The 19,258-nt window shown below is 40.1% G+C and overlaps 1 protein-coding gene across 1 annotated transcript; it reads right to left on the bottom strand.

Annotated features, from left to right (window-relative positions):
- Positions 1-6,252: 6,252 nt before the first annotated feature.
- On the bottom strand, positions 6,253-14,540 carry LOC118404642 (dihydrolipoyllysine-residue acetyltransferase component of pyruvate dehydrogenase complex, mitochondrial-like). The gene is made up of 12 exons (XM_035803879.1): positions 14,339-14,540; positions 13,126-13,202; positions 12,737-12,960; positions 12,046-12,159; positions 11,496-11,666; positions 10,876-11,031; positions 10,505-10,590; positions 9,886-10,026; positions 9,651-9,732; positions 8,234-8,314; positions 7,507-7,646; positions 6,253-6,925 (listed from the first exon to the last, which is right to left on the bottom strand). Exons 1-12 carry the CDS (start codon positions 14,479-14,481, stop codon positions 6,796-6,798), a joined length of 1,545 nt encoding a protein of 514 aa, XP_035659772.1. The 5' UTR covers positions 14,482-14,540; the 3' UTR covers positions 6,253-6,795.
- Between the last annotated feature and the right edge of the window lie 4,718 nt (positions 14,541-19,258).

Below are 19,258 nucleotides of genomic sequence, written 5' to 3'. Positions count from 1 at the left end.
CTGTTTGAAGCGGTTTTGAATGAGTAATTTTTGTAGTAAGTCATATTTATGCGTGTGTTAGTTATTAATAGTTGGATACAGGTGAGTGACAGGAAAATGTGTCATCGCAGACTGACAGGAAGAGGAGGTCAAAGTTCTTCAGAGTGGTTTTGAATGAATAATTTTTGTAGTAAGTAATATTAATATTTATGTTTGGGTTATTTATTTAGTTCGATACAGGCGAGTGACAGGAAATGTGTCATCGCAGACAGACAGGAAGAGGAGGTCAAAGTTCTTCAGAGTGGTTTTGAATGAGTAATTTTTGTAGTAAGTCATATTAATATTTATGTTTGGGTTAGTTATTTAGTTCGATACAGGCGAGTGACAGGAAAATGTGTCATCGCAGACAGACAGGAAGAGGAGGTCAAATCTGTTCAAAGTGGTGTTGAATGTCATTGAGTACTTTTTGTAGTAAGTATTTATTTATGTGTTGGTTAGTTATGTAGTTGGATACAGGTGAGTGACAGGAAAATGTGTCATTGCAGACAGACAGGAAGTGGAGGTCAAATCTGTTCAAAGTGGTTTTGAATGAGCATGAAAGCTCATCTGTGTTGATAGAATACATATTGAAGTTTTTCAACTGTAGTACAACACAAATTATTCTCACCTCGAATTTTCAGTCGCTCTTCCGTCGACCTTCTTCAGGAGTGACGATTCAGTTACTCTGATCACGTGACTTAGAGACACGTGATTCGAGTAACGAATCATAAATGCCTGGCAGACGATATCGGCCCCCGTCTCTGTTGAGTGTCGGTTGATGTGCTCTTATGTAGATGGCCTCCTTTACCCCCCTCGCAAAGTAATCCGATTCGGTGTCCAATATTTGTACTTTGTCCAAGCTGATGAAATGTCCCGGTGACTCAATATGAATGTGTTGTGATACCTCCGACGAGGCCGAACTCTTTCTCCTGTGCTCCAAGAACCTAGTCTTGAGCGAGCGCTCAGTTTCCCCAATGTATGATTCTTGGCAGGGACCACGGGTATTTCTTCCCTGACACGGGATGTGGTATATCACGCCACACTTATCCTCCTTCTTTGTTTTGTCTTTTGGTGCCACCAGTGACTGTCGTAGGGTTCGCGTAGGTCTAAAACAGGTTTGTACGCTGTGGCTCGCGAAAATCCTACGGAGGTCTTCCGAGACGCCCTTCACATAGGGCAGGACGACAAACCCTCTGTTGTTCTGGCGCGTGGCAGGGTTCGGGTTGTGGTCACAGGGAACAGTGGACCTGGGTGCCGTGGCTTTGTTTATAGCCCAAGACGGGTATCCACACTGCTTAAGTGCTTGTGTTATGTGTAATGTTTCTAATTGGTTTTGAATGAGTAATTTTTGTAGTTAGTCATATTTATGTGTGGGTTAGTTATTTAGTTGGATACAGGCGAGTAACAGGAAAATGTGTCATCGCAGACTGACAGGAAGTGGAGGTCAAATCTGTTCAAAGTGGTTTTGAAAGTAATTTTTGTAGTTAGTCATATTTATGTGTGGGTTAGTTATTTAGTTTGATACAGGCGAGTGACAGGAAAATGTGTCATCGCAGACTGACAGGAAGTGGAGGTCAAAGTTGTTCAAAGTGGTCCTGAATGAGTAATTTTTGTAGTAAGTCATATTTAAGTGTGGGTTAGTCATTTATTAGTTGGATACAAGAGAGTGGCAGGAAAATATGTCACAGGAAGTGGAGGTCAAATTTGTTTGAAGTGGTTTTGAATGAGTAACTTTTGTAGTAAGTCATATTTATGTGTGGGTTAGTTGTTTAGTTGGATACAGGTGAGTGACAGGAAAATGTGTCAACGCAGACAGGAAGTGGAGGTCAAATCTGTTCAAAGTGGTGTTGAATATCATTGAGTAATTTTTGTTGTAAGTATTTATTTATTTATGTATGGGCTAGTTATTCAGTTAGATACAGGAGAGTGGCAGGAAAATGTGTCATCACAGAAAGATAGGAAGTGGAGGTCAAATTTGTTCGAAGTGATTTTGAATGAGTAATTTTTGTAGTAAGTCATATTTATGTTTGGGTTAGTTATTCAGATGGATACTGGAGAGTGGCAGGAAAATGTGTCATTGCAGACAGGCAGGAAGTGGAGGTCAAAGTTGTTCAAAGTGGTTTTGAATTAGTTATTTTTGTAGTAAGTCATATTTATGTGTGGGTTACTTATATAGTTGGATACAGGAGAGTGACAGGAAATGTGTGTCATTGCAGACTGACAGGAAGTGGAGGTCAAATCTGTTCAAAGTGTTTTTAATGAGTAATTTTTGCAGTAATTAAGTTATATTTATGTGTGGGTTAGTTATTTAGTTGGATACAGGCCAATGACAGGGGAATGTGTCATCGCAGACTGACAGGAAGTGGAGGTCAAAGTTCTTCAGAGTGGTCCTGAATGAGTAATGTTTGTAGTTAGTCATATTTAAGTGTGGGTTAGTCATTTATTAGTTGGATGCAAGAGAGTGGCAGGAAAATATGTCACAGGAAGTGGAGGTCAAATTTGTTTGAAGTGGTTTTGAATGAGTAACTTTTGTAGTAAGTCATATTTATGCGTTGGTTAGTTATTTAGTTGGCTACAGGAGAGTGACAGGAAAACGTGTCAACGCAGACAGACAGGAAGTGGAGGTCAAATCTGTTCAAAGTGGTGTTGAATGTTATTGAGTACTTTTTGTAGTAAGTATTTCTTTATGTGTTGGTTAGTTATTTAGTTGGATACAGGTGAGTGACAGGAAAATGTGTCAACGCAGACTGACAGGAAGTGGAGGTCATATTTGTTCAAAGTGGTCTTGAATGGATAATGTTTGTAGTATGCAAAGTCATACTTATGTGTGGGTTAGTTATTTAGTTGGATACAGGAGAGTGACAGGAAAATGTGTCATCGCAGACTGACAGGAAGTGGAGGTCAAAGTTCTTCAGAGTGGTTTTGAATGAGAAATTTTTGTAGTAAGTCATATTGATATTTATGTTTGGGTTAGTTATTTAGTTCGATACGGGCGAGTGACAGGAAAATGTGTCACCGCAGACTGACAACAAGTGGAGGTCAAATCTGTTCAAAGTGGTTCCCCACTAATCTCCAAGCAGATCTTGCTGTGGCAAATGGGAAGGAGTTTAGCCGGCAGAGGAGTTATTGGCCACAGCGAAGATCTGCTGCAGAACGCACCGGTCAAAGGCAGCGGGAGGAGCGATCTTTTCAGAAACGTGTTTCTGCTCCTCCTAGTATCCACTTACCTCCAACGTGCAAATTGGCTAAATTTGGCCAGGATTATCGTTTTACAACCCTTCCGAGCCAGTATCTGGGACAAACGCGAGGAGCCGCGCCAGTTCACAGCGGGGGCTTCCCCCCGAAACCGCTGGAGCAGACTGCATCACAGCGCACCAAGACAACGTATCGACATATGAAATTATCAGTTGTACACAAATAACAAGTTATTATCTAGTTGTTACTTGTATATATTTTGCAATAAAAGCTGCGCTAAACACTTCCTGTATCATTTTTTCATGTCTGCAACTTCAAATCTTTACCGATCATATACGCTTGGATTCGGTTCAAAGACCCACGCTCGTCACATTTGACGGACAGACATCGGCGTGTAAAAACGTAGACAGAACTTGAAATTTTGGAAAGGTATCCACATAATCAGCACGTGCATTTTCAGCAAAGGCGATTTGAATTATTTCTAACGGCGTCCGGTGCATTCTCAGGCAAACAAACGGGCGCCGTGGCTTCATGAAACGTTGGGGGAAATCGACGTCAGGGCCCCCCTCCCCACTGCACTTGCGTCCTGTCGCATCGTGCTGACGCGTTTTGCTGTTGTTTTCCTCCAGTACGTAGTAAGTTATTGACGCGTTATTGACACCAAAGAAGCAAAGACATCCCCAGATGTCACAGAAAACACAATGAACTCTTACAGCCGACCCGTGACGGGATCCCTGGCCCCGCACGCCCGGGGCAATTCGCACCTTCTTCCTAACGCAGTTTAATTGCCTGATAATAGCCTTTGACCGGTGCGTTCTGCAGCAGATCTTCGCTGTGGCCAATAACTCCTCTGCCGGCTAAACTCCTTCCCATTTGCCACAGCAAGATCTGCTTGGAGATTAGTTCCCCACCAGGCTGGTATCTACATTCTCAGCACGTTGTGGACACTGACAGGAAGATGTTAGGTCATAGGTCCCAAAATAGGTTATCTCATTTCCTGTTTCAAATTTTTGTTATATGCACGTGTGTGACACACATGCATGGGAAAATGCATTAGACAGAAGCAGCTAGAAACTCATAGTAATGAACAAAACAAGAAATTCACAAAGATAAATTCTTTCACGGAGGCATGCGCATTTTCTAGCATATCATTTGGAATAGTGGTGAACCCGACAATTGGTTTATTCTGTTAGCAAATAACAACTGCGCGTGGAAAAGTACCAGAAATTCTTGTCAAATTCTGGGAATTCTTGCTAAACGCGCGCACACTATACTGTTAGGCTAGCCCCTGAGGCGTCACCAAAAACAACACTGACACCAAACTGCAGAATATCCGGTCCCATTTTCAGCGTTACTGCCAACATTCTTTGCTACACGTGCATGAAAATCAGTAGTGGAAAAGGACTTGGTATTACCATTGCCCAAATTATAGCCATGTATACAACATTCCTTTTCTCATAAAACGCTCTGGGGAAATTTACCTAAGAACTGACCTATAAGCCGGAGCGTTTTGATTAATCCCGGCAGACGGCCAAAGCTCTCAGGTCCACAGAAATACATTTTGGCCAAGCTCACACGATAAACCAGTTACAAGGACATCAGCCAGGAAGTTTTGACAAGTGCATTGGTAAAGGAAGAAAGAAGATATCTCACAAATTTACACCAGAATACCTCTGTCTAAAGGCAATGTGATGTAAATAGAATATGACACTATGTATTGAACTACGTGCATTTTCTGTATTGTACAATAGTTTTGTAATGATTGTGTAATAAAAAGAAAAATAGAAAAGTCCATGTGTGTTTCTCGTCTGAATTTGCTGATAAAATGCTATCAAGTGAGGAACTTTGAAGGCAATGTCTGTAGAGTTGCAACAACTAATCTACATAAAATAACAACACCAAATAGTATTAACTCTAACACCCCATTGTTACAGTCACATAACCATCAAATTTTCAGTGCTATCAAGAGTATAGTTGAAGCTGTAGGGCTGATATCAGTTAAGATTTACCACGGTTAGAACTAGTGGTGCGTACCTAAAGCCCGGACTTGGAATTGGACCTAAAAATGTTTAGGTCCAAGTCCAAAAAAAACCTTAACGTCCGTAGCCAAGTCCGGACTTGCAAAAAGCTGTCATTTATGTTCCCTTTTTTGTTCTAAACCATCTAAAACCTTCCATAGACAGTGAAATTTGCACTGCAACAAGACAATTAATTTGCATGTATTTTTCACATTGCATTTCAATTCATGCTAACATGCAATTTTATATGCACCAGCCCCCCTCCCCCTGAAAAAGAAAAATTTCTGTCTATTCTTTCTATAGTGCACATAATATGCAATGATGGGTTCAGGTCCGGACTTAAAGTCCGGACCTGAACCTGAATCCGGACCTGAATATGAGTTTAGGTGCGCACCACTAGTTAGAACTGATTGATGCAGGCCATACAATGTAACAATTGTGCACAGGTCACAGCACAGACTGCAACATGTCTGCCTATAAAACCATTATCACAATATTAATGGCAAGTCTGCGATGAATAGAACACTTAAACTGGAGAAAAAAAATTGACTGCGGGCATCTGTTACCCATGCTTCCTTTTTGAAACGCTGTTTTTTTTTTAATTTTGCTGCAGCCATCTTGTTTGTTTACAAACTGTCACCTCGCGTGGACTAACAGTAACTATTCCTTGAGTGATGTCTACCTGCATAACAACTGTTCCTTTTGCTATCTTCTTGACGCTTCTTGAATGCAAAAGTACTGTCCATCTTCCTAGGATGGTATCAAAACAAAAGCTGGATATGCCTGGACAGTCATGAAAATGCCTGTACAATTCCAGGAATTCTTGCAGACTGTATACAGTACTATACCCTTAGGCAAGCTTCCCAAGGGAGTTGCCAAAAAAAAAATAATGGAAGACAGAAACTCTGGAAACAGTGAACTTATTAAACTGTGTGATCTGCTTGAAATAATGATGATGAAAATATATAAATTTTCTAAATGTATTTGGACAAAATCCCAGATACAGACAATGGCAACCTCATTGATTGAACAAAATGTTTATTTGCATGAATTGTTCATTCTTAAACGTTACTCATGGTTTCTTATTGGCGATTCAGTCGAAACAAAAATTGAACAATAGACTAGTTACACATACAGTAGTGTGATTTTCAGTATGTGTGTCTTTCTCAAGATAAATTTTCTACAAATTAAGCAATCACTTGTGATGAAGGGAAAAGTATATTACTTTTTTGTTGGTTGAAAAATAATTTTTCCAACAAATAAGCATTAAAATCGTATTTTCATCAAAATTTGTTACATTTTGTCCCCTTCCATCTGCTTTAGCTAAAGAAAACCTATAGAAAGCCAGTTTTTTCAATGCCCTTCAACTGTCATGAGTAGACTTAAAACTCACATACAAATTATTTTTAAATACCAACTTTGCACATGTTATAACTCTGAAATTTTAGTTCATCACAACATTCAATTATCATGTTTTGAACCTAAGGAAAACTTTTCACATAAAATATGCTATAAATTCTATATGTCTTATCTTTTTCTGGGGAGACTTCATACAGTTGTTATATTACAACAACATGGTTTCTGGTTTTTCTAGGTAAAGTTTGAACTCTTGAAGCCACTGCGCTCCGACAGCACCGTCCACCACTCTGTGGTCACAGCTCAGAGTTACACTCATCATGGTGGCCACACTCAGGCTGGAAAATAAACAGCATGTGTCAATGAGGACCTCTGGTAACTTGTGTCAAAACTGCATGTGAAGGTTCTGAGGTACACGCATCTTCAGAATAGAACATTTTCACACTCACAGATCCCCTTCGCATGTGGAGAAAAAAAGGAAAAACACTGGGGAATGCAGATGGCAAACAAATTGTTATCATGACAACATACACTTACCCAAATACAGTGGTCTATAGTGGGTGGCTACCTGGCAGAATTCCCTAGAAGTGTATCACTACAATCTACAGAAACAACTGTAACCAAAAAATGCTAGTAGGCAACCTGTAACATGGTCATCAGTGTCAAATTTCCTTGGGGATCTGGTACCAAAAAACTGGTTTGTGTGGGCCCTGGCGACAGTCTGGCCCCTTGTATCTTACAAGATTATACCTTATCTTCTTCCTAAGATTTGTCAATGTAAGAGATGTGTAGCAAATACAGCCAAACTACCCAGGGGTCTATGTGGCTGACCACCTGGTATTCACATAGAGGTGATCCTTTGTACATCAACTGTACCTAAGAACAACTTAGAAAACAACAATACAATTTGAGAGCTTACCCGTTCTCTGCATCCGCATCAGGCACCACAGTCTTGACAGCCCCTCCCACGGCCAGGATACAGGCCTGAGGAGGGTTGATCACTGCAGAGAAGTTCTTGATCCCGAACATGCCTAGGTTCGACACTGTGAAGGTTCCTCCCTAAACGTGTTGAAAACAAAAATAGACAGGTAAAAATTTCTGCAACGTGGGAAAAAAGACCATAACTTCTATTATGTGAGGACAATGATAATGAATGAATGAATGAATGAAGACCTTTATTGTACATATATACCCACTGGGTTCAGTACAGGTCACAACAAACGATACAACATGATACAATGATACAATGAATCTACACTACTCAAGAATCGTATTCTACTGCGTACATTCGGCTTCTTCTCGTTTCTTTGTGATATTGAAAATGTAAGAACAGATATGCTTTATAAGTAAAGGTTTGTCTAGATTCATAAAGAATATAAATTTGTCTATATTACTTAAACCCTGTAAAATAAAAGGCTTATAACTGATGTAACACACTATACAGTACCATAATCATGCAATTTGATCTGGTTGCAAAAGAGAAATTTTGCCACACATAAGCATGAAAAGGGCGAAACTAAGGACTGGAAAACATATTGGACGTGCCTGATTGATGACAACAGTTTTTGCTCCATTGCTTGAGCATGCTATCAGTGCTAAAAAAAAACCCACCAATACCCGTACACTGTAATGGAGTACTTTTGTACCTGAAATTCCTGTAACTGTAGTTTGCCTTCCCTGGCTCTGGCTGCAAGACTGATCACGTCCGAGTTGATGGCTGCCAAGCCCTGTCATGGAAAATAAACCAAACACGTAAAAAACAACTCAACTCACTCCCTTTCACTCTATACTGATACTGCATCCAAAGGACTATCCACAAACACTAACCCAAACAAACACACACACCGAAAACATAGACTCTGTACAAGTTTGAAAACAATAGTCTCCAAGCAGACCCTACGGTGCCTTAGAAATAGTATCAAAGCTGGCAAAGGAGTATAGCCGGCCAAAGGGAGATAGCCGGCTAAGGGAGTCAAACGGGCACCGGAGGTCTGCCTGCACTGAAACAGGGTGGAGCGTTTCTATTCAACAATGGTGTCGCTGCCCCACCCTGTTGTCAAGTGCTAATTACTTTACGAGCGACTTACACTGGACGAAGTCAGTGATAGCGCGCACTTCCCAGCGGTAGGTTCGCGCCAAATGGCGCCGGATTGAAAAATTTGACAGCATTGCAACGTAATAGAACAAGCGCCACAATACATAAAATATTTAGTTTAAAATCGATTTGAAGTCTGAAAATAATGCCAAACAAACTACAAATTTCGATATACATATATAATAACACCAAACTAACGTTATGAGTTTTAAAAACATGCCGCCTGATCGTAATCCTCTCTGTTATGTTTGGATGCGGTAGAAAGAACCACAACAAGCCAAGCGCGCTGCCATTTCTGTCTCCTGAAAGTTTATTTCTATTTCGTTCTGCGATTTTGTAATTTCGTCCGGCAAAAACTGCGTCAAGGACCAGATGTTTGCTCCCGGCTAGCAACTATGGCTTGCATTGGTAGCATAGGGATTTCCCCTGACCGGTAGCGATGCCGACAACGACATCCTTGCCTTCCAGAGTGGCCAAAATGGAATCGAGCTGTGCTTTCTTCGGCTCGAATCCCCATACATCGCGGAAAACACGTCGTACTCTGGCCTCCATTGTTGCCGGCATTTTAAATCTGCCGGTAACGGTCATCGTAGGTGACCCGTGACGTGACGTGACTTCCCGTGAGACGGTGCAGGGGCGCACGAGCCATCCCAGGCCGGGAGGGCAATTAACACCTACTCGGCAAGCACAGTTTAATAGGCAACAAATAGATGCTAATAGCGTCAGATCAGCCCGACTGAGGGCAGACCCTGGGCCGGTATACCAAGTCCCTGGCCAGCTTTGATACTATTTCTAAGGCACCGTAGGGTCTGCTTGGAGACCTGGGCCGGTATACCAAGTCCCTGGCCAGCTTTGATACTATTTCTAAGGCACCGTAGGGTCTGCTTGGAGACTAGAAAACAATGCATCTTGCTCTTTGGCATATTAAATATCAAATTTGGGTAAGAAGTTATTTGTATTGTACAAACCTTTGTGTGTGCATTGAAGACAATAGGTGTGATGAGGCCAGAATCTGTGCTCACAGCTACATTCACATCCACTTTGTTGTATCTGTTAAGACAGCAAAGATACATTTATCATGAGAACTGACATAGACAAGTTTTCCATTCTCTGCATTCATGTGCAGTTCTGACAACAATCACTAGGGGGCAATACTGTGTTGTGACCACACTACACTTGCTACATGTACATTTCTATACTTACTGTCTTATAACAGAGTCCATCCAGGAAGAGTTGCACTCCGGCACTTTCAGACAGGACAGGGCTGCTGCCTTGATGATGAAGTCATTGACAGATAGCTTCACATCTTCTTTCTCGACAATGGCATTCAGTTCCTTCCGAAGCCTTTAGGATGAAAAAAGAGTAACAATAAGAAAAGGGCATTGATAGAAACTATAATCTTTCTAAGGAATTAAGGAGGACCTTAAGTTTCTTTATTGTACATGACAAGTAACTCTCAAAGAAAGAGTCACAATAGGAAAAGGATGCTGATAGGAACTACAACATGTACAATCTTTCTAAAGAGCTTTTTTAACAGGGGCTTTTTTACTGGCCATGGTAAATAATTCTCAAATATTACTTTACATTCAATCATTTCAACAGATAACAAAACAGAAATGCTTCAGTAACAACTTATTTCTCAACATTGTCCTAAAGGTCTCACTGTACTTGAAAATATAATAAATATATCATTATAAAAACATGTGATTCAATAATCAAAATTGTAGACCCCTTTCAACCTTTGACATGAAACTATTGATAAACTACAATGTACATTTGTTTCAGTTCTATAACATAAATAGAACTTTTTTCGAAGACTTACGCTATAACATTGTCCATGTTAATGTCCACAGACAGATAGTAGTGTGGGATAGTGGTCTTGGACTGTAGTAGTCGGCTGGCAATAACCTGGACACAGATACAAAAAACATTTTAGAAAAAATACAGCACATGTGGATCTTAATATAGAAAAATGAATTTTTTTGCATCCTTAACACTACAGTTTGCCATGTTTCAGATAATTTCAATGTATCTTTTGTAGTTAATGGCTTATGAATTACTTCTTATAGTTTATGGCTTGTTATACGTACTTGCATATATATTTATGCATTTGCATTCTCTAATGTAAAAGTTTTCCTGCCCCCCCTACCAACATATTTAATTTTGCTATGGAAAATGTTTCTTACTGCATACCTTCCTGACGTTGGTGAGAGGGATGTCCACAAACGTGCCAACAGGTGCCGCCGAGGGTGCCGCAGGTGCCACAGCTGGCGCGGGTGCAGCCGCAGGTGTGAAGGCCTCGATATCCTGGGAACGTATTCTTCCCCCGGGGCCTGTACCACTCACCATCTGTAAGGGGGGTGGGGGGGGGGGATTTTAAAAGTTTTCTGCTATCAATTTTGGTTGATTGTTTGATTATGAAGCTTTAGCCCTATAAGAGCTTATCTTCTAGGGTTGGAACAAATAAAGAAATAAACAAATATTTATATATATACTGAGGACACAAAACTAAAAGAAACATAGTATTACATAATTATTACATAAGATGATATCATTCAACGTTTCGTCTTGATTACCATTACTAAAGGAAATTTTTGTTGCTTATTGTCTTATTTCTGTCATACATACAGTAGCAAACAGCCTAATATAGCCTTACACAATACAATCTGTTCTTAGGATAAGTATGTATAAACTACATAAAGGGACCACCTTCTCCCTATTACACAACATTATTAGCTATGCAAATTTGGTCCCAAATGGCTACTTCAGCATAAATAATGATAAAGCTAGAAAACACTGTATCAGATACTCACAGAAAGGTCGATGCCCTTGTCTGCTGCAAGCTTCTTGGCCAGTGGACTGGCAAAGACCCGAGCTCCTGGGGTGGGGGGTGGTGCCGCTGGAGTGGGGGGAGGGGACATGGCTGCCACGGGGGGTGGGGGAGGAGGGGGTGGGGCTGCTGCTGCTGGTGGAGGTGGCGAGGGCTGTATGATAAACATAAACAATTTCAACTTGAAATATTACTGCAAATTTGTCTACTTTCCCAACAGGTTTACACTCAAACATGACTTTTGGGGTAGTTTTCTTTCCTCGTAGGAGGAAAAACAATTTTTTGTGTGTTTTTTTATTCGTGGCTTAAAGAATTCTGCAGTACAGTAGTCAAAAATGGGAGAAATATTTGCTGTGTCATAAATTTGAGCTAGATAAATTTCACCACAAAATCTATGATTATAAAACTAGTACCTAAGTTTAAAGATTGACAGTGCATTCAAATTCTCAACAGAATAAGCAAACTTTAAATTTTGAAAGTAAATTTGATCACAGTGAAGTGTAATCTATTTTTCTTCCTTTGACAAGTCTTACCGATTCAGAGACTGGTTTTGGTAGCGGTTTTTCCGCCGATTCAGCATCAGCTGGCGGAATCCATTCCTTGAACTTTGCAATGTCGTCCTCGTTCTCAACAATGATGCACAGCAGCTAAACAAAACAAAACACAAACATGTGTTTACTTAGTAAGTTAGTTTGTGTAACACAAACTCTGCTGTCCAGGCTGTAACTGGCCCCTCCCCTTCTAGGGGGGCGGCGGATGTTTGGCGGGCTGCTATAAGCGAGATTTAATCAGGCTAGTGTTTACTAATATAAGTACTAGTACACTGAAGAGGGTTGGACATCTACATGATTCAGGCACATTGTCATATTGCAGATGACAAAAATAGAGTTCAAAAGTCAAACCTGTCCAAGATGACCAGTCAAGCCAAGGGACCAATAAAATCTGGTTTAAGTAGGAAAATGCTTTTGTGCATGGGGAAAAATTAGTCGTAAAAAGTAGTTGTCATTAGCTAGGGGTTATTTGTAGAGGTGGCAACTTGTACAGGTTTGACTGACTGTATATATACTCTGAAACCTGATTATTACAGTACATAAAATTCAAGCTCTAAGCGACAATTAGACTTCTGTATATATGTAGAGGTGGTCACTTGTGTACAATGTACCTACTCCTGATTAGTACAGTAAATGTAGTATATCCACAAATATGACTTCCGCATATATGTACCTTCCCTATGGGTATGTCTTTCTCTCCGGCCTCTATGAATATCCTGGCCAGATACCCCTCCTCTGGTGTCTCAAACCCCATGGTAGCCTTGTCCGTCTCGATTTCTGCCAGCAAGTCTCCCTCGTTCAGCTGATCACCAACTTGTTTCTCCCAACTCACAATGGTACCCATCTCCATTGTTGGAGACAGTGCTGGTAGGACCACCTTGTGGTGAGCTGGGAGGCCTGGGGTTGGGAGAAAATACAGTTGGAAATGTTCAACAATGTCAAAACGTGATAATTTGGAACGATAGAAAAATCACTGTACGTTTTAACTACACTTATATGTACAAAGATAATCAAATCTTACGTCTTAGATAAAATAATTACAAGAAATTGGATAAGACATACCATCTGAAGAATAGAGTCTTCTCTGCATAAGGAAGACCATTCTTCCATCTTGAGGCTTTACTGATGTCAAAGTTGCTCTAAACATGGCATTAAAACAAAAGCATGTTAAAACAGTGGTCCATCTTTTGCAGGATGTTAGAATTCTTGTGCTTCTTAGTGCTACTCTTGAATCTTTTGTGGTGATTTTTCAGTAACATGTTTTTTATGGTGACCCCTTCCTATAATATGCATGGCTACTACCTTATAATATAGATGTCATTTTAAAGACAAATGTCATACACTATCATAAATATGGTACTGCCATGAGCAAGCAAACAAAATCACTCGATACCTTCCAACGTAAATGCCTTAGGACAATCCTAGGCATCTCCTGGCGTGACCACGTCACAAACGAGGAGCTCATGCAAAGAGCTAAGGTGCCTTTAGCCAGTGAGACAGTCAGAAAAAGAAGATTGAGATTTGTTGGGCATGGATGGCGCCTTTCCGACAGAAGAACAACAAAAACAGCTATGTCATGGGCCCCTAAGGGCACCCGCCCCAGGGGCAGGCCAAAAACTACACTAAGACGGACAATCTTAGATGATGGAAGGAAAATGGGGCTAAACAGCATGGGAAGCATGGCAGTAGCTGTTCAAGACCGCAACCTTTGGAGGAAGTATGCTCGACGAGTCGACCAATGCAACAGTGTTGCGGGAGGGTCTAAGGTCTAAGGTAAGGCCATGAGCAAGCAAAGCTAAAGCCAAAGGGTGACTACAAAATATCAAGGGTTGCTATAAGCAACAGTGACCTACTTTTGGCACATAAAAATGTTGAATATTTCATGTTACTTTTTTGTGTGTGAATCAAAAGAAACAACTAAATCAAAAGCTTTAGGATTCTTATCTTCATAAATTCTGTCTACATAATTACGTTAATACTGTTAATAGCTCAGTTTTTAACAGTACATTTGTTGAGTATACCAAACGAAGGGGAGGGGCAAAAATTATTATATGGTAGGTTTGAACGCTAACTGTGTCTGTTTGCAAAACTGAAAGCTATTTTCAAAAAATATTATCTGTGACTAGCAGCTACATTTATGCAGTATGTCTTTTGTAAAGTGACAATTTGTGGTTTGTAAGAAAATTCTTTTTCCTCTTCCCCTAATTTTAGGGGGGGAGAGGGGGCATACCCAATCTGTCTCTGCGAGGTCACCGTACTTTGACGGACGACTTACCGGGATCGAGCGGCGATGTGAGCCGCCGAACAGCCGCATCGCACCCCGACGGTCCTGCTCGAGCCCTGTCCCGTCCCGGGGGCGAGCTTGACCCCCGGAAACCGCCGTAAACAGCAGCGGAGTTGGGCGGCAGATCGCAACATGGCAGCCGAGAGGAACAGCCGACAAGATGGCGGACACTCAGCCTCGTTCTGGCTACATATGACCTCGCGATGACCTCACTATCAAAATGCACTACATGGGGTCTGGCGGTGACCGGGAACTTTTAAATTGTTTCCAGCTCGAATGCATTGTCCGTTGACCACTCAAACAACAAATATTATATACCTTGGCTCAAAAATGTACATATTCAATGTCTTGCTTTTTGAATGACATAAGAATCAATAACTCAAAGCTGAATAACCCCATAAAAGCCCTTTTCATAATACTAAGTACTTTATGACACCGATTGGATTGTGTTCCAGTTTTGCCTAAAAATTCTCTTTGTCAAATGAAAAGTAAATGCTTATTATCAGGTCAATAATGCGATCGTTACTAAGCTTCAGAAGAGGGTGGTGTAAATAAGACATTTATTAAAAAGGAACACATTATGTTACTGTACAATAACGGGACGGGTTCATTCTCCAACAGGGGTCCAAATGCCGACATGTTTTAAAAATCATTGTTGCGGAGAAATGCATAAATGCCTGCACATGAGAAGTGTAACTAGTTATAGACTAAACCTTGTTGTAAATAACTACAAAGTCGTAACGTTAATCGTACGTCCATACACAATTGTACAAACAAAAGTCGACAACTTGAAAACTAAAGTGTAGCCAGTTTTTGCAATCCTCAACCATTCTAGGCGGTTCCTAGCGAATGGTTAGGTCACTATCAAAATTGGAAGTGCTACATTTTTCTTAATTGTAACTAATTAAAGATACACTGATTCAGGTTAGACATTATGGGATAAATGAATGAATGATATTTATTACCTACATAGTAGAACTTTATTGCACAACAACTGTAAAGGATACAATGTGTTATTTGCATGTTTATTTGCATGTTGTCCGTGAATGCAGTTACATGGGATACTAAAGGCTTTTTTGGTACTATTACATATGGTGTTACAAGTGAGCGATTAGATAAACGAAACATCAGGGGCTATGCTATCCCTATATCTATCGCTTACATGCCTCTTTCCTTTTCTTAAAACATGTGTATACGAACTCACAGAGTTTTTGTTGTACAATGTTGTCTGTGGCTGTCATTATACGTACAAACAGGTTGTCCTTGGATAACTGTTTACACCGTGTGTCTACATTGAGAGCACTGGTAAACATACATGTAAAGATTTTTTTAATCACCAGTTGTGAGTGTAAGCGTACAGGCAATCATGTAGCAAGCAAGTATATTTTGATTTGATTCGAAATGTCTACGTATTGCTAGACTGAATTAAAAGCTTGCGTTGTTATATTGTACGTCTTACGTCTTTAATTAAACATGAAAAATAATAGTTCAAACAATCGGTCTGCCTAAACACCTCAAACGACCTCAACCAGCATTTAACACAGTCCTTCATGTATGAGTCATAAAGATGCCGTAACAGCGAGTGGCCTTCAATGGGCAATACCTTTACTTCTTTGATCAGAAAGGTGCTTACATACAAAAATGTAATAGTCTGTGTACTGGACACCCAATGGCTGTAAAGTTAACATTTTAGCTGCGACATGGCTGGTCCCAGCTCGAATGTCCTCGTCCTTTGGATCGTTATGGCTCTCTGTCTCTTGGGTGAAACTTGTGGCCAACAATCGTCATCTGAAGCTCCAAAGAAGTCCAATGCTGTTGATACTGTTTACATCTTCAAACAGGCGTGAGTATTATGACTGAACCTCATTGCATGAATGAAGAAATGCATGTACTGTGCACAACAGCAATTTATCTATATATGTAAATAAATTTTGTACCTGCATTCATCTATCTACCTTCTTCTGATCAATCTATATATTTTACTATTCTACTATCAATTTATTTATTAATTTTTCAGACTTTATCTGCATAATGCTGCTGTTTCGTATAGGTATTCCCGCGAAGGTAGTTCCACATTCAAATTTTTAAAATATACATCTCTCCTATTTTCTTGTAGTTTTTATCTTTGTGATTATTTCAAGTTGATATAAGATTGTGACTAGTTACCTGATAGTCTATGTTGATTTAATCATATTGATCTGCGCGTGCATCAATTTTCATCCGTTTAAAAAATCAACCATATTGTAAATCGTACAAATGAAGCAGCTGTGTAAAATGAGCAAATTTATATCTGCCAAAGATTGCAAACAAATCGAAAAAGGGGCACTAATGTCATAAAATGCTAACGTCGATTCCAATGTCAAAGAATAAGATTTGAAAGAACAAAAATGAAGAATTCATCATTTCGTATACCATACTCTGTGTGTTCAATCATGTGTTCAACCTTCGTTGCCTAGATTTCATAATAAAGACAACTTTTTTTCGGCCTAAGTTTCTTTTGTTTGCACACTCGTGTCAGTTTTGGGGTTCTCAGAGGATGTCATCCATATAATCAAATCAACATGGCGGCCTCTATGTGACATCGTGAAGTTCATTCTAAGCCTTTAATTTTCCAGACGTTGGTATGAGCTCTTTGGGAGGACCCAAAACTCTTCTGATTGGACCCGATTGCATCATCTTCAAGACGTTGAAGGTCACCTGGAGCAAGTCTTAAAGAAAGGAAAAATGCAGCTGGAACGCATGTGGGAACTTGTCTCCCTTGTCGAAGGTAAGATTATAATTCAAACTGCAAAATCTTTTCCTTTGCATAACTATAACAAGCTGCTAGAGGGCCCAAACATGCATCACTTCTTCCTTACATCATAAGTTACCAAAACATCAAGATCATAGAATGTCAAGGCCAAAAGATACAAAAAAGGGAAGTTCTGCTGCAGTACCCAGGTCACATACTAGGGGGCCAAAAATTGGCGTTATCTTTTGCCTTTTCAACACCTACTTACTTACAAAATATCATCGTAATCTATTTAGTGGTCTTGAGTTATGCTGACTGCAAAATTCCGGAAACACCAACACCAACACACACATATCCATGGAGACAAACAGACAGACACACGCACAGATAGACACATGCACACACAAAACAATATTATTACCATTTTCATGGAGTTATCAACAAAGCTTTATAAGGGACTGATTGTCTTGAGCCACCTCTCTTTCATATCCGTTTACGTGTACCGACTACAAAGCATAAGCAGTGCGATGATTGAAGTTGTGCCCGGGGATGATTTGAATAACATACAGGTAGCTTCTTAATTTTAAGCTCCCAACATTTATCATGATTATAAGTTCTTAACGATTATTCTAGAAACATTCAAACAATACAACGGTTCACGTATTTGTAGTATATGCTTTACAACATATGTAGCAAGAAATACGGGTATGATATTAAATTTATGAAGCTGTAGAAGGCTTCAATGCTACTATATCTCAAGTGACTTTTATAGATATACAATATTATACGGATCCTAAAAAGCACATTGGAATAACAGGATCTTCGGTTGTGCTAAAAAAACGATAAAAACAATCTGCAATTCCAATCATCTCAAACTCATTCCTTTTTCCGGTAAATCTTTAGTTTAGCTATACACTTTGTAATCTAGCTGGTTAGTCGTAACGATAGTTTTTCATGAATAGGTAGCTGCTTGGCTAGTCCATGTGACGCAAAGGCCGCCTGTACCAACACCGCCGGTCCGGCTCTTCGTGCGACTTGTACCTGCATGACTGGGTATACGGGAGATGGTTTCATCAGTGGTACTGGCTGTTCAGGTGAGTTTTAAAGAAGCCCTTTTACAAAACTGACATTTAGTAATGATTTTCATTTAAAATTTTTTTAATGCTGCGGACTGTAATCAATGACAATAAGTCAGTTCAACGTTTGAGTCGCGCATGCGAGAGGTCAAAGATGAAAGCCCTTTAAAACAGTTTTTGTCCAGACTATGCTTGATACCTTGTCCGTCCAGATGGGATCATTTCAATGATGTCTTAGAGCCTCAACAATTTACTCACTATGCATAACATTTTGCATGCGCAGTCCACACCATGTACTAGCTTATTTTTTCCTCTGTCCGTCTGTCACCTATAGATATGGATGTCTGCCTGTCTATCCCTTGTGATACCAAGGCCACCTGCAAAGACAACCCTGCCCCTGCCCTGGACGCGACTTGTACCTGTACAAGTGGCTATACAGGAGATGGTCTCCGTACGGGATCTGGATGTTCAGGTATCAAATTGTCTTTTCTTTGACCTGCTAAGCCTTTAGATTTCACCATAATCAAAAACATTACAATTGTGTAAAACTATAAAAGACAGAGTCACTCGGAGAAGCAGAATATAAATTAAAGTCTTGTCATGATGATGAATATGCAATGGCATATGTTTTGATTTCATGATGTAGAACTTCATAGTGATAGTACATGCATATGTATTTAATCATTTCTCTTTGTCCCAACTACAGACATCGATGCCTGTCAGCTTAACCCTTGTCACGCTAAGGCCACCTGTAAAGACAAACCCGCCCCTAGCCTGGATGCTACTTGTACCTGTACAAGTGGCTATACAGGAAATGGTCTCCGTACGGGATCTGGATGTTCAGGTATCAAATTGTCTTTTCGTTGACCTCCTAAGCCTATAGATTTCACCATGATTAAAAATATTTTATACAATTGTGAAAAGTCTATAAAAGACAGGGTCATTTGGAGAAGTAGAGTCTTGTCGTGATGATGAATATGCAATGGCATATGTTTTGATTTCATGGTGTAGAATTTCATAGTGATAGTACATGTATTTTATCATTTCTCTTTGTCCAAACTACAGACATCGATGCCTGTCAGCTTAACCCTTGTCACGCCAAGG

Source organism: Branchiostoma floridae, chromosome 17 (assembly GCF_000003815.2).
Source record: "Branchiostoma floridae strain S238N-H82 chromosome 17, Bfl_VNyyK, whole genome shotgun sequence".
In the NCBI taxonomy this organism is placed as follows: domain Eukaryota; kingdom Metazoa; phylum Chordata; class Leptocardii; order Amphioxiformes; family Branchiostomatidae; genus Branchiostoma; species Branchiostoma floridae.
Note: the sequence above shows the minus strand (reverse complement) of the source record. Positions and strands in the feature narration are given on the sequence as shown.